The following is a 16,280-nucleotide window of genomic DNA, read 5'->3' as shown; positions in this document are numbered from 1 at the left end:
TTACCGTATATACTCGAATATAAGTCGAGATTTTCAGCCCAAAAAATTGGGCTGAAAGTCCCCCTCTTGACTTATATTCGAGTCATATACAAAGGGGTCGGAGGGGGCGGATGTGTCAGGTCATACTTGCCCGTCCTGACGCTGTCTTGAACCCCCAGCTTCTCCCCGTGCTCTCTCTTCCTGCCTTCAGCGGTCACGTGGTGCCGCTCATTAAAACTCATCAATATGCGCATATTGATGAGTTTTAATGAGCGGCACCACGTGACCGCTGAAGGCAGGAAGAGAGAGCGCGGAGAAGCTGGGGGCTCAAGACAGCGTCAGGACGGGTAAGTACAGCGATACTCACCTGTCCTGCGTCCATGGCTGCTTGCTGCTGTCTGTCATCGGTCAGTGACTTCAGACATCAGAGGGCGCGGTGACGTGGTTAATGCGCGCCGCGCCCCCTGCAGTCTGAACGTCACTGACTGATGACGTGCAGATAGCGGTGAGCAGCCATGGACGCAGGACAGGTGAGAATCTGAAACCCAGCGATGGAGAGGTGAGTATGTCATTTTTTTTATTTTTACATGCAGCAGCGGCAGCACATGGGGGAATAATCTAAGGAGCTTCTTATGGGGGCAGCATATGGGGGAACAATATGGAGCTTCTTGTGGGGGCAGCATATGAGGGAACAATATGGAGCTTCTTATGGGGGCAGCATATGAGGGAACAATATATGGAGCTTCTTATGGGGGGGCAGCATATGGGGGAATAATCTGGAGCTTCTTGTGGGGGCAGCATATGGGGGAATAATCTGGAGCTTCTTGTGGGGGCAGCATATGAGGGAACAATCTATGGAGCTTCTTATGGGAGCAGCATATGGGGGAATAATCTATGGAGCATTTCCCACCCTAGACTTATACTCGAGTCAATAAGTTCTCCCAGTTTTTTGTGGCAAAATTAGGGGGGTCGACTTATACTCGGATCGACTTATACTCGAGTATATACGGTAGAAATTTACGGTAGAAATTAGCAAAACCCAAAAACTTCTGGAGAGCCTTCAAAGAAGTGGGCTGAACCCAATCATATATGGTTTGTATCTTGGCCGGGTCCATTTCAATAGCAGACGGGGACAAAATGAATCACAAAAATGAAATCCTCTGTACACCAAAGAGGCACTTCGATCCCTTAACATACAGAGAATTTTCCTTCAAAATCCGAAACACAGTCCCGACATGTTCCACATGAAAATCCCAATCACTGGAAAAGATCAAAATATCATCCAGATAAATGATCAAAAACTTATCCACAAAGTCCCGGAAGATTGGAAGACAGAAGGGGCATTAGTGAGTCCAAAAGGCATCACCAGGTACTCAAAATGTCCCTCCGGAGTATTAAACGCCATCTTCCATTCATCCCCGTGCTTGATGCAAATAAGATTATACGCCCCCCCGAGGTCAAGCTTGGTAAACCAACAGGCACTTTTAACTCTGGAAAATAAATCAGAAATCAGGGGTAACGGATACTGATATTTAACAGTGATTTTGTTAAGGGAACGATAGTCAATACATGGCCTTAATGAATCATCTTTCTTGGCCACAAAAAAACCCAGCACATAAAGGTGAAGAGGATGGTCTAATATGACCCTTCTCCAATGACTCCTTGATATAAGATCGCATAGTATCATGTTCGGGTACCGATAAGTTGAAAAGCCGACCCTTGGGAAATTTACACCCAGGCATTAACTCAATTGCACAGTTATAACTCCTATGAGGAGGTAAAGACGCAGACTTACTCTCACTAAGTGCATCAGAAAAATCAGCCAAATGGTCAGGAATATCATGAGACTGGGGAGAGGTGGAGAAGACAGGAGTGTCACTAAGAACACACTGACAACCCCAACTCACCACAGACACAGATTTCCAATCCAAAACAGGATTATGAGTTTGCATCCAGGGAAAACCCAGAACAATAGTATCATGCAAATTGCACAACACCAAAAATTTACAATTTTCTTGGTGGTCCGTGGCGACCCGCATTATCACCTGGGTCCAAAACTGGGGTTTATTATCTGCCAAAGGAGTAGCATCAATATCCCTCAAAGGGATAGGAGTCCGCTGGGGTATCATAGGAAAACCGTAACGTTTAGCAAAGTCTAAATCCATCAGATTCAAAGCTGCTCCTGAATCTACAAAAGCCTTAGCAGAAAAAATAGACAAGGAGCAGAGCAGATCAGGGTAATGGCCAAAAGGAACTTGGACTGTACACTGCCCACAGCAGATGTGTGAGCAAAATGCTTTTCTCGTTTAGGGCAGACAGAAATAGTATGAGAAGCATCCCCACAGAAAAAAACAAAACCCTATCACATTGCATGGGTTCAGACGTTCGTTCGAAAGGCGGCAAAGGCTCTCGTGTAGTTTTACGCTCACGTAAACGCCGATCAACTTGAATGGCCAATGACATAGTCGTCTAGACCAGAGGGAACAGGAAATCCCACCATAACATCTTTTACGGTTTCTGCCAAACCCTTCTGAAAGAGAGCTGCTAGGGCATCGTCATTCCATTTAGTAAGGACCGCCCACTTTCGGAATTTTTGACAATATAACTCTGCAGAATCCTGACCCTAGTTCAATGCCAGTAAGGTTTTCTCAGCTTGATAAATAGCATTAGGTTCATCATACAACAACCACAAGGCTTGAAAAAATTTGTCTACATTAGCCAGAATAGGATCTCCGGGTGTCAAAGAAAAGGCCCAATCCTGGGGATCGCAGTGCAGCAGGGAGATGACAATTTTAACCTGCTGCACAGAGCTCCCCGATGAGTTATGTTGCAAAGCAAAAAATAGTTTACAATTATTCTTAAAATTCAAAAATAAAGAACGATCCCCAGAAAACACATCAGGAGTAGGGATTTTTGGTTCAACAGCAGATTGAGCGAGATAGGCAGAAATTCCCCGCACTTCAGCAGCGAGCTGTTCAACACGATCAGACAATTGCTTAGTCTCCATTTAGAAAAAGGAAAAAAAATCTCCTGCAGCCCCAGAAAAAAGAGGAAAAAATATACAAGAGAAAACAAAAATTCTGACACTTTTTTTTTTTTTTTTTTTTTTTAAATTCTTTCCTTCTTCGAGTACCCTAGAGTCTACAGTTAGGCTGGTGATTCTGTTATGATTGGGTCACCGAGGAGGAGAGCAAGCCCAAGCTAAGCCACAGAAAACCAGAGAGGTTGGTAACTAAGCGGATTGCAGACCCCTGATCCTATCCACACAACTAGCAGTAGCCGTGGAGCGTACCTACGATGATCCTAGATGCCTCGCGAAACAGCCGGAAAGCTAACTAAGCCAAAATCAAGAAAGGGGAAATCTAAAGTGCCCCAAAGCAGACCCCAAAGGAATAGATAGCCCTCAAACATATATTGTCGGTGAGACAAGATGAAAACACAAACGAAGGCAGGAAAATAGACTGATCAACACTGACTAGACAAGACAGGAAAGGAAAGACGCTGTCTGCAATCACGCAAAAAGCCCTGCAAAAAGTCCAACATGTCCGATGCAAAAAACACTGAAGTTGCACGACTTCGCCCACTATATCAGCACTCTGAACTCTTTTTGCTCTGCTTTCAGAATATACCAATCTAATAAGGGACAAAAACAAACTGGCACAAGCAGTAACATATGGACGGTGATTCAGCACCGCCCCAGCCGGAGCTGGCTGACCCACACAAAACTGAGATAGACAAACCAGATCAAATGCAAACAGAATAGCAAATGAACACTTAGCTGAACATGCAGGGACTGAGTTGGAAACATCAGGCCTCAGGAGGCAAGAAAAAAATCACCATCAGGGATAGAAGGACTCGGCTGTCTTTAAATCCCAATCTGATACCCCAGATCTCCAATCGTCATCCTCATTATCAGGTGGCAAGCCTCTGATAATCAGATCAGCTCCATTACCTCCTCTAACCACCAGAGGGAGCCCAGAAAGAGAACTCGCAACCCCTCTGTCAATCTGACCAGCTCCACTACCTCCAGTAATAACCAGAGGGAGGCCAGAAAGCGAATTCACAACAAGAACGCCAAAGGAATAGATAACCCCTGAACATATATTGCCGGTGAGACAAGATGAAGCACAAAACACAGGCAGAGAATAGAGTAAGCAAATGATGAGGCCCAAACTGTCTAGATAGGACAGGAAAGGATACTGTCTGCAATCACGCAAAAAACCCTAAGAAAAATCCAACACGTCTGATATGCAAAAATACTGAGGCCACACGACCTCTTCCCCACTAAATCAGAACTCTGGTGTGAACTGGTTACTAAAAAGACTAACATACGTTGTGGCATATGGAACAGGGTCCAGCACAGGTCCCAACAGGGAACCAGGCTGAAGACACACCAGCTAATAAAAATCAGAGACAAGCAAAAATGGATCCAATGCAAAAAAAGATTCAAGAAGACAAATAGCTTATCTGAAAGATGCAGGACGGAGCAGGAGACAAGCAGACTTCAAAATGTGCTCAGGAAACATACCAAATCACCGGCAAGAGCTGGGGGAAGGTTGTTCACTTAAATCTCCCCAGTCTGTAACACCTGACCTCCAATCCTCCTGCTCAGGTGATTGACTTCTGTCAGCTAAACCAGCTCCATTACCAGCAGTAACCACCAGAGGGAGCCCAAACTCAGAAGCCAGGTCAAACGTGTTCACAACACGCCTCCCAACATGTAGGGGTGCCTTAAGTACTAAGTGCTTCCCAGCCTATGATTGGAAAAATATTAGGAGTGTGCATGCTGTCTCTATAAAAGAAAGGGAGCGCTCACTGCCAGAATACCTGTGTGGCATGCAGTGACCCGGGGGCATGGGACGTGGCAGGGCAGCTTGGACAGTGAGTAAGTCGGCGTCCCTGCTGGGAGGGTGAAATAGGGGCATGCAGGATCACTTGCGTTACACATGTGTTTCTGGGTGTCTGCAGATCCTCACTGTTACTAAATTGGCTAGGTGAGAAACATCTAACAGGAGGCCTAAGGGAGCATTTATCCTTATGGAGATTTCCAAGCCAGCATATGGAGACTTTTATACACGTCTGGGAATTTAAATATACAAATAGCCTCTTCAGAGCGGAGGAGGACTTGAACTCTGGTCCCACCTAATGGATGTGGCAAATCTCATAATGGATCAATATTGACTTTTTGGCTTGCTACATCCAATAGATGGCACTAGAGTTCAAGTCCTCTTTCTTTCTCCTGCAGTTTGAAGTAAATATATTAGGTTGCTCTTTTTTTTTAATTCTTTATTCGAGTTGGTGCAAATTGATGTGCAGTACCCTGTCCATCAGTCTCAGCATTAATCCATGGCAACTAAACAGGATCCCAATGTACCAGTTTCTTCAAAATGGCATCCACGGCTCTTCTTTTGATTAGCTGTAGATAATCGCAGGAACATGGGATGATGTCACGGACAGGAGGCAGATCAAGAGTTAACAGGGATTTATTAACAGGTGTACTCCGGGCTGGGAGTTGCAGGACCCGGGGGTATGTTAGGAAGAAGGGCAGGACTGGGAGTTTCGATGGGGAAGGGCAGAAATGAACGAGCGTTTGATAGGAGGGAAAAGGACAAACTTATCAGTCTGTAGCCTTCTTGATTGCAGCATCACGGTTTGCCAATGGTGGCACCGACAACAGCTGCACATGACGTCTCAGCGGTGTCTGTAGAGGACAGGGTTCCAGTCCACGGAGAAGGTGAAGAATCCTTGAAGGTTGTGGGGGGTTCCCACACTCCCGAATGTCACACGCTGTGCTCAATCCAGCACGAGGGACCGCTGGAACAAGGCTTCGCTCCGTGGTGAATGCAAGTACCTGGCTAAGTGGCTCTGGCCTAGTCACCTGCTTCTCACTGCGCCGCAAAACATGTTACAGTTTCTGGTTGCAAATGTGAGTCACCTCCAGACACGGTGGTAAGCGGGAAGCTGGTGTCACGTCGCAGCCAGACTCGGGGCCTGCTGTTCCGGCGTCGGCCACTAGGAGGCGCCGGACGTCACTGCCAGACTCAGGGCCTGCAGTTCCGGTCTCGGCCACTTGGGGGCGCCGGACCGTCACGTCGCCGTCGGACTCAGGGACGGCTATTCCTGCCTCAGCCACTGGGAGGCGCCGTGGTTCGCTCCAGGGTGAGGGTGGTGGCAGAGAGGGGGCTCCTGCGCAGGCATCTGGTGGGCGCAGGCTCCGCCCCTATGTCAGTCATGTAGGGCTTACTGCATGTCCATCTGGCCTGGTCCGGGGGCGGTCCTGGTTACATCATCGGGCCGGGAACCTGTGAGGGAGGACCTGATCCCTCAAATACCTGGGGACTGGTCTTGCAAGCCGCCGGATATATTCTTGGTTCCCCTGCGTGTTACTGTGTGAATTGCTATAGTGTATACTCTGACCTCAGCCTGGATTCTTGACCATTCTATTGCCTGCCGTTTTTGTACCTCCGCCTCTCTTCCGACTTTTTGACGCTGACCTTTGCTTGGATTCCTGACTCTCCTTCTGCCTGCTGATTCTGTACCTCGCTGCCCTCCTGGTTTTACTGACCCTGGCCTGGACTTTTGACTCTCCTTCTGTCTGCTGATTTCGTGCCTCTGCGGCGCCCTGGTCTCAGACTCCTGCATCCTGACCTTGATTACGGGTTTTAGTTTTGACCCCTTGGTGGCCGTCCTGCTCTGGTCCACTGCTAATCTAGACAGCTACCTCCTGGGCCTTGCTACATTTCCAGATCCCTGTATAGGGGTTAAGGGTCTCGGGGTTACTCGGGGTGCTGTCCCCACTGCAGCCCAGATTCGCAGACGGCCGTCACATTATATCCGGCCAAAAAAGAACTGCTTTTTGTGTATATTTCCATCATATATAAAAGCAGTCTCCTGATTTTTTTTTTTCCCCTGAGCTGATTACCTGGCCTACACCTGCTCCAGTGCACAGTCTGAAGGAATACTCCCATCTTCCTATACCATCATGCTGCAGCCTGGAGGCTTCAAGGGAAATGCTGAGCGTCAGAAATCCACATTCCTGGGACGTCTGCCTCTGGGCAGCTCTGGTCGTGCTGTCCCAGAGGCTCAGGTATTGCCCGCAAATGCGGCTAAACTTTTGTTACCCGTTTCTCTCTTATTTTCAAAGAAATCTTTGTGTGTGAAGGCCTATGTGGATTGTGGTTCCGCAGGCAACTTCATAGATTTTTTGCTTGCAAGGAAACTTGGTGTACCTCTTTTAAGGCTTAATGCCCCTATTCAAACCACGGCGATTAATGGTACATCCATTATCTAGGGTGGATTGGAATTTGTTACTACAGAGATTATGTCAGTGGGGGCATTACACACAGAACATATGTCATTTTTTGTTATTTCCAATTTATCACATGCAGTTGTGTTAGGTATGCCATGGTTGCGCCAGCATAATCCTATTATTGACTGACACCAAGGGGATATCGTGCGCTGGAGTCCACAGTGTCAGAATCACTGTATGTCGCTGTCAGTGAACCAAATTAAAATTAAAACACCCTTTATACCATACGCATTCAGGGATTATGAGGACGTCTTTTCCATAGTGGAGTCTGAGAAATTACCGCCTCATAGAGAGTATGACTGTCCTATAGACTTGGTTCCAAGTGCTCGTCTCCCTAAGGGGAGAATATTTAACCTCTCTGGTCCTGAGCGTGTAGCCATGAAGGACTACATAGCGGACAGCTTGCAAAAAGGTTTTATTAGACCCTCCACTTCACCTGTAGGGGCTGGGTTTTTCTTTGTAGAAAAAAAAGATGGTGGACTCAGACCGTGTATTGATTATCGTGAGCTGAACGCGATTACTGTGAAAAATCAGTATCCGCTTCCACTCATCCCTGATCTGTTTAATCAGCTACTAGGAGCCCGTTGGTTCACTAAGCTTGATCTCCGGGGGGCTTACAATCTGGTTCGCATAAGAAATGGGGATGAGTGGAAAACAGCCTTTAACACACCTCTTGGTCATTTTGAGTACCTTGTGATGCCGTTTGGGTTGAGTAACGCGCCCGCCGTGTTCCAACACTTTGTGAATGATATATTCAGGGATATTTGTGGGGTATATGTAGTGGTTTATTTGGATGACATCCTGATTTACTCCGCTGATGTTCTTACACACGTGCAACATGTCCGTTCTGTACTCCAGAGACTTAGAGAACATTCTCTATACGCCAAGATGGAGAAATGTGTTTTTATGGCTGAGGAGGTACAATTTTTGGGGTACATGATTTCTGCTAAGGGGTTTCGCATGGATCCTGCCAAGATCCGACCCATTAGAGCAGGGGTCCCCAACCGCCGGTCCGCGGACCAGCACCGGGCCGCTGCAGTGCCCTTGCCGGTCCGTGGACACAAGGGGAGCCAGGGGCGGCGCTGCAGGTGAGAGGAGAGAGGTGGTGTCTGTGTGTGTGTGTGTGTGTGTAGCCTGTCCGTGTGTGTGTGTGTATAATGTGCGTGTATGTATGTCTGTGTGTGTGTATGTATGTCTGTCTGTCAGTGTGTGTACATGTATGTGTGTGTGTGTTGGTCTGTGTTTGTGTAGCCTGGCCCTGGAGGAGATGGGGACATGAGGAGAAGGCCATGAGGGGAGTGATGGAGAGACAGCAGTGATGGGGTGAAGGCAATGATGGGGAGAAGGGAGTGATGGGGAGAAGGGAGTGATGGGGAGAAGGGAGTGATGGGGAGAAGGGAGTGATGGGGAGAAGGGAGTGATGGGGTGAAGGCAATGATGGGGAGAGGGGAGTGATGGGGTGAAGGCAATGATGGGGAGAGGGGAGTGATGGGGTGAAGGCAATGATGGGGAGAGGGGAGTGATGGGGTGAAGGCAATGATGGGGAGACAGCAGTGATGGGGTGAAGGCAATGATGGGGAGAAGGGAGTGATGGGGAGAAGGGAGTGATGGGGTGAAGGCAATGATGGGGAGAAGGGGGTGATGGAGCACTTATTCAAAACCTATGGTGAGTTGAGTCACATTATAAATGTTATTTAATTATAAGTATGCACTGCTACACTACAACTGTGTCCATAGCCCCGCCCCCTTATGACCAAAGCCCCGCCCTGCCACACCTCCATCCCCGCCCTGCCGGGCCATGGAAGAATGGTCTTGCTTGAAACCGGTCCCTGGTGCAAAAAAGGTTGGGGACCACTGCATTAGAGAATGGGTACAACCTAAAACTCTAAAAGCGCTGCAGCGATTCTTGGGATTTACTAATTACTACCGTAAATTCATCAAAGGCTTCTCTGAGATCGCCAAACCGCTCACGGATCTGACCCGGAAAGGGGCTGACGTGGTTAATTGGAAGCCAGAGGCACTTCAGGCATTTTCTGTTTTAAAGGAGTGTTTTTCTGCCAACCCAATATTAATTCAGCCTGATCTAGATCGCCCCTTTGTGGTAGAGGTTGTTGCCTCTGAGGTTGGGGTAGGTGCAGTGCTTTCCCAAGGCACTGCCTCTCTCACTCAACTCCGTCCATGTGCCTTCTTTTCCCGAAAATTCTCCCCTACTGAGAAAAATTATGATATAGGGAATCGGGAATTGTTGGCCATAAAGTGGGCCTTCGAAGAATGGCGCCACTTTCTCGAAGGTGCTAAACACAAGGTTACCGTGATCACAGATCACAAGAACCTGACCTACTTGGAGTCAGCTAAAAGACTGAATCCTAGGCAGGCCAGGTGGGCCTTATTTTTCTCAAGGTTTAACTTTGTGATCACGTTTCGTCCAGGGACGAAAAATGTAAGGGCTGATGCCCTCTCTCGAAGTTTCTGCCCCTCACAGGCTGAGGACTCGGAACCAGTCCCAATACTGGCCAATGGGATCGTCGTGTCGGCCGTGTCTCTGGACCTTCTGGAGGAGATCCGTAGATCCTCAGAACAAGTCCCGGACACGACGCCCCCCAAGAAATTGTTCGTTCCGGCCCCGTTGCGTCTACAAGTTATGAAAGAGTCGCATGACTCTGTCCTGGCAGGCCATCCTGGTGTTAATAATACAGCCAGACTAGTGACCAGGAATTTTTGGTGGCCGACGGTGGTTAAGGACTGAGCGCACTAACCAGGGCCTAGAGCAGTATCTCCGCTGTTATGTTTTGGAACATCAATCTGATTGGGTGGAACATCTCCCGTTAGCCGAATTCGCCCTAAATAACCAATACCAAGATTCCATCAAAACCACCCCGTTCTTCTGTAATCTTGGTTTACACCCACGTTTTGGTTCATTTTCGGCTAAGATGTCGGACCTTCCGGGGGTAGAGAAATCCATACATCACTTAAGGACCATCTGGTCAGAGGTGAACTCAAACTTGAAAGGCTCCCAAGTCAGACAGGCTTCGGCGGCAAATAAACGGCGGTCCAAGGGGCCGCACCTGGGAGTTGGGGACAAAGTTTGGCTGTCTACCAAGAACATTAAACTTAAGGTACCGTCTGCCAAACTGGGCCCCAGATTTATTGGTCCCTATGAGATCTTGGAGGTAATTAACCCGGTAGCCTTTCGCTTAAAGCTCCCTCAGTCCTTCAAAATACCCAACGTTTTCCACAAATCCCTCCTAAAAACGTACCGCTCCCCAATTCAACCTGTCCAGTCCCCTCCTCCTCCAGTTTTGGTCAAGGGTACCTTGGAGTACGAAGTCCAAGGTATCCTTGATTCCCGTTTAGTGAGAGGGTCCGTGCAATACTTAGTGCATTGGAAGGGCTACGGCCCAGAGGAGAGGTCCTGGGTCCCCGCTGGTGACATCCATGCCAAGGGGTTAATTAGAAGATTTCACCTCCTTCACCCTGACAAACCGGGTTTTGAGGGTCCGGAGGCCCCTCTTAGAAGGGGGGGTACTGTCACGTCGCAGCCAGACTCAGGGCCTGCTGTTCCGGCGTCGGCCACTAGGAGGCGCCGGAAGTCACTGCCAGACTCAGGGCCTGCAGTTCCGGTCTCGGCTACTCGGGGGCGCCGGACTGTCACGTCGCCGTCGGACTCAGGGACGGCTATTCCTGCCTCAGCCACTGGGAGGCGCCGTGGTTCGCTCCAGGGTGAGGGTGGTGGCAGAGAGGGGGCTCCTGCGCAGGCATCTGGTGGGCGCAGGCTCCGCCCCTCTGTCAGTCATGTAGGGCTTACTGCATGTCCATCTGGCCTGGTCCTGGGGCGGTCCTGGTTACATCATCGGGCCGGGAACCTGTGAAGGAGGACCTGATCCCTCAAATACCTGGGGACTGGTCTTGCAAGCCGCCGGATATATTCTTGGTTCCCCTGCGTGTTACTGTGTGAATTGCTATAGTGTATACTCTGACCTCAGCCTGGATTCTTGACCATTCTATTGCCTGCCGTTTTTGTACCTCCGCCTCTCTTCCGACTTTTTGACGCTGACCTTTGCTTGGATTCCTGACTCTCCTTCTGCCTGCTGATTCTGTACCTTGCTGCCTTCCTGGTTTTACTGACCCTGGCCTGGACTTTTGACTCTCCTTCTGTCTGCTGATTTCGTGCCTCTGCGGCGCCCTGGTCTCAGACTCCTGCATCCTGACCTTGATTACGGGTTTTAGTTTTGACCCCTTGGTGGCCGTCCTGCTCTGGTCCACTGCTAATCTAGACAGCTACCTCCTGGGCCTTGCTACAATTCCAGATCCCTGTATAGGGGTTAAGGGTCTCGGGGTTACTCGGGGTGCTGTCCCCACTGCAGCCCAGATTCGCAGACGGCCGTCACAGCTGGCAGTCTGTCATCCACCCACAGTAGACCGGTACTCAGGGGATCTGTCAAGTTGGCCTGCACTCAATGGATGCTTTGCTCTCACAGCTGACACTGCCCCCGACTGTCCGCTTTGTTACGGCGGCGGAACACGCTTAAAAAAATATATAAATAAGCGTGTTCGCCGCCCGGGGTCCACCGTGTGGCAGATGGAAAAACCGCTGCTAACAGAGGCAGAGCACCACGGCGGTAGTGTGCACTGGATATAACTGCACCCAATATGCACTGAGGCAAGCCCTGTTCACAAACAGAGCTGCACGCACAGAGTATGCAATAACGCTGAGTCTGTTCTATGTCACAGACTGACAGCAACACTGATACGGTATTTAAGGTCACAGGAGTAGCCTTAAACCGCAGGACTACTCCGTCTAGACCTACCGTAACAAAAGATGCGGAACGTCGCAACTGCGAACGTCCGACAGACTGCAACCGCAGCGCGGTGTGCACGGAGCCACAGAGGAGACACAGCAAACTCGCTGGCGCGATGCAGGACACTAGCTGCTGGAAAAGTATAGCTGGAGCGCGCTGACGCTAGCGCTGCTACTGGAGGCTGCCCAATCACTCACACAATCGTAATATCAGAGGAAAGGGGTTTCATAATAAGTCAGTCACCAGTCCAAGCATCCATCACCATACATACAGCAGCAGTATGAAAATACTAGCGCATTGCATAGCGGCCATGCGCACTTTTTATAGCGTACGGGACCTGCCGGAAATCTCCAGAGCCCTAAGCATAAGCAATCAAATCAGGAGCAGGACCTGAGCAGCTGACTCCTGAACTCAAATGAGAGCTAGTCCCGTGAGCATGCTCAGAAGCTGGGACAAAGGACTTAGCCTCTGGAGACAAATGTGTGGATCTGGATTCCCGCATAGGCGTTATAGAACCCAGATTCCTAACATGCTTAGCTTTCCTGCTTGTACTCTGACCCTTTTTCTCCTCACAGCACTTTTTAGCACGGCTCCACCTACCACAGCAACATGGAAAGGTCGGTCCTTGTCTGAAAGTCTTTTCCCCCCTGGAACATTGGTGACAGTCCCGGTATTTCCAGAACCGGTGCGAGAGAGGTATACCCAATCTTTTTCTTCCTCTTACATAGCTAACGTAGCGTCATGTCACAGCTAATGACTTCGTTCCACTCCTGCTAATCAAAAGAAGAGCCTGGGATGCCGTCACATTAGAGACAGTTCTCAGGGCTCTTATTCAGTGGCCATATACTACTGCCGTGGCTTATCAGGTCCTGCAAATAGATTTTCAGCAACTTTTAATAAGAATTTAATAAAGAGCAACCTAAAATATTTACTCCATATTCCCGGTAAACCTAACTTTACATACATCGTAAGGCAATAACTGCTTATTCAAGCTGGAATCAGGATTATACATGAATGTCTTTTTTTCCAACTGCATAACCTATCCTGGGTGGTGAGGTTGCTCCAGTCTCCCATTGAAAGTCTGGTCAGTGAGCAGTGTCTGGTTTTTAAAGAGGTGTTAATTCTAGCCTCTGGGAATTATCGGTTCCAACAAGATGCATTGAGCCAAACCCTCTGCAGCTGAAAGAATGAACAGTACTGGAGAAGAGAGCTTTCTTAATACATAATATGAAGTAATGTGTAACTGTAAAACTCATGTATGAAGTAAATGGGTTAAACATGTAGGGACATATAACAATGAAATACATGCAGCATAAATAGGTTAGGTAATGTGTAGTAGTCAGGAGGGTTTGTCAAACTTGTCAAAAGATGTTGTGGTGATCACGTGATAGCCAACCATAAAAGGGGATAACTTCAAAAGTTGGCACAACCATTTTAAATCCTTTTAAATAATATATAGAAATGTTTTGTATTTTGCATAAAAAGGTGGCTTATACATGATAAACGATAATTGTACCCTTGTAAATGCTCTCTCGGACTTCTCCCCGAACGCCGAACATTGCAACTTGTAGGGTACTTCGGGGGAAAGTCCGTTTTCGGCGTTTAGCACCAGACACTAAATGCCCGTTGTGAACGCCAAACTTTTAAGATCAGATTCGCTCATCTCTAGCAGTGATCTCTTCTTAGTGGTTTATAAAAATATTTTTATGTGCCTGTTCCCTAACTGCTGAGGCAAAGTAAAGATTTCTTACATTCACTCGCACGCTCATGTCACCTGCACCTCAAAAACATCTCTAGAATTCGACCTTTTCTTACCTTTTCACTCTTCTTTCACAGTATAATATATATAACAAGGGTGAAAACAGCTTTCTAAAGAGGAACCCTATTTAAAATGTAACTTTTACTAAGTATAATAATACAAGAAGTCTTGATACCCCCTGAATAGAAATGCCTAAAGTACAGATCTGTATCTGTACTTTAATCAATCATTGATTCAAAAATATTACACGCTTGACATACATGGAAACATGCTGTGTGCAAACTCATGCTATATAGAAAGTGCTCGTGCTAAAATTAGGAAGGGCTGTGTACCTATATCTTGCATAGACTGACACCTGGCAACTATAATTGACGGAAATAGTCTGGAGAATTGATGCAAAAACCCCTAAAGTAGAAGGCAACAGAATCGCAATTTGCAGCATGTAAACAATGCAGGCATAGAACCTCTGTTATGTACTTACAGGGTGTGTGGAGTCAGTGTCGTGTCCCACCACCCCGACGCGTGTCACATGGTTGTGAGTAACAAGCTTGTTACTCACAACCATGTGACTCTATTTTACTGGATCTTTTGGACTTGCTTTTACTCACAATAAATTGGAATTTTGGAAGCTGGGTTTTTTTTCTCTTTTTGCTTACTACTACACGTGATGACTACACGCTTCCTCACAACACATGCCTAACAAGTGAGCTGTTTTTTTTTTCATTATTTGAATGCCCCCATTTATTATATTGATGGCTGGGTCATACAATACAAGCACTTATTGCCATTTACCTTTTGTGTCCCCCCCCCCTCTATTTCCTCATAGATTGTAAGCTTGCGAGCAAAGCTGTATACCACCCTACCCGCACCCTCCGTTCTGCTGATGACCTGAGGTTAGCATCTTCAATAGTCAGAACCTCCCACTCCCGTCTCCAAGACTTTACACGTGCCGCGCCAATTCTCTGGAATGTACTTCCCAGGTCAATACGATTAGTCCCCAATCCCCAAAATTTTAAGCGTGCCCTGAAAACGCATTTATTCAGACTGGCCTATCGCCTCAACACATTAACCTAATCTATCCCTGTGTGGCACAGCCAAAAGTTTTACCATAACCAGATTTCCCGCATCATGTTCCCACATGCTTTATGCATCCATTAGCCCTCTGTGTCTGTACTGTTACACACTTAACATTATGGCTGGTCCATACAATCAGGGCAATTGTTACCACCCACCTTTCGTGTCTACCTCTTTCCTCATAGACTGTAAGCTTGCGAGCAGGGCCCTCTTTCCTCTTGGTATTTGTTATAATCTACTGTATGTGATTATTGTTATGCTGTAATGTCTATTGTCTGTACAAATCCCCTCTGAAATGTAAAGTGCTGCGGAATATGTCGGCGCTATAAAAATAAAATTTATTATTATTATATTATTATTATAAAGCTCTCACTCCTCTTGGTATCCATTGAATTTTGTATTGATCTGTAATATCTTTATTGTCTGTACAAGTCCCCTCTAAAATGTAAAGTGCTGCGGAATATGTTGTAATATAATAATTTTTATTTCTATAGAGCCATTACTGCTTGCTCTGAAGTTAATATGGGGACATCTTTAGACTAATTCTTGATTTTATAACTGTTTTTCTTTTGCACATTGCAGAGAAAAGAAGGAAACAACCTCGGAGTAGGGAAGGAGGTGACTGGCGAGAACGGAGAAACGCGATTAGACTTGGAGATGAGCACACTGTAGAGACCCTCGTTGTGGCTGATGCTGACATGGTGCAATATCATGGACCTGAGGCTGCACAGAGATTTATACTTACAGTCATGAACATGGTTTGTATGTCCCAGTAGAAGACGATTTACATACAATAATATTTTATAATATATGTACAGCATTAAAGGGAAATCTGTCAAGTGATTTTTGTGTAGTAAAATACTGTATATACTCAAGTTTAAGCCAAGATGTTCAGCCCATTGTTTTGAGGCTGAAAGTGCCCCCTCTCGGCTTATACTCGAGTCATTGTCCCAGGGGGTCGGCAGGGGAAGGGGAGCAGCAGGAGCCGGTGGCTGTTACATCATACTCACCCCCTCCAGGCACGGTCTGTGCACTTCCCTGCTTTTCTGATGGCCTCCGGCGCCAGGAGCTTCTTCCTGTGTTCAGCGTTACATGGTACCGCTCATTAAAGTAATGAATATGCATGCGACTGCACTCCCATAGGCGTGGAGTGCATATTCATTCCTTTAATAAGCGGTACCACGTAACGCTGAACACAGGAAGAAGCTGCCTCACCTGGACAACGAAGAAGCAGGCAAGTGGAGAGACCGCGCCAGGAGGGGGTGAGTATGACGGGGAGGACGGAGGAGCCATGCATACACGGGGAGGACGCCGAGTCATGCATACAGCAAGGGGAGGACGAAGGAGCCATGCATACACG

The 16,280-nt window shown here is 47.6% G+C and overlaps 1 protein-coding gene across 3 annotated transcripts in view; it reads left to right on the top strand.

The window, feature by feature from the left end:
• Positions 1–16,280, top strand: part of ADAMTS17 (ADAM metallopeptidase with thrombospondin type 1 motif 17) — a 428,881-nt gene that overhangs the window by 28,021 nt on the left and 384,580 nt on the right. For all 3 annotated transcript variants that reach the window (XM_073568808.1, XM_073568807.1, XM_073568809.1), the window contains exon 4: positions 15,503–15,678. In XM_073568808.1, the coding sequence (XP_073424909.1) occupies positions 15,503–15,678 (176 nt within the window). The remainder of the gene's footprint in view (positions 1–15,502; positions 15,679–16,280) is intronic.

The sequence above is a fragment of the Dendrobates tinctorius genome, unplaced genomic scaffold, assembly GCF_039654945.1.
Source record: "Dendrobates tinctorius isolate UK_male_01 unplaced genomic scaffold, ASM3965494v1 ptg000022l, whole genome shotgun sequence".
NCBI lineage: Eukaryota > Metazoa > Chordata > Amphibia > Anura > Dendrobatidae > Dendrobates > Dendrobates tinctorius.
The sequence above is the reverse complement of the archived record's forward strand: the minus strand, read 5'-3'. Positions and strand labels throughout refer to the sequence as shown.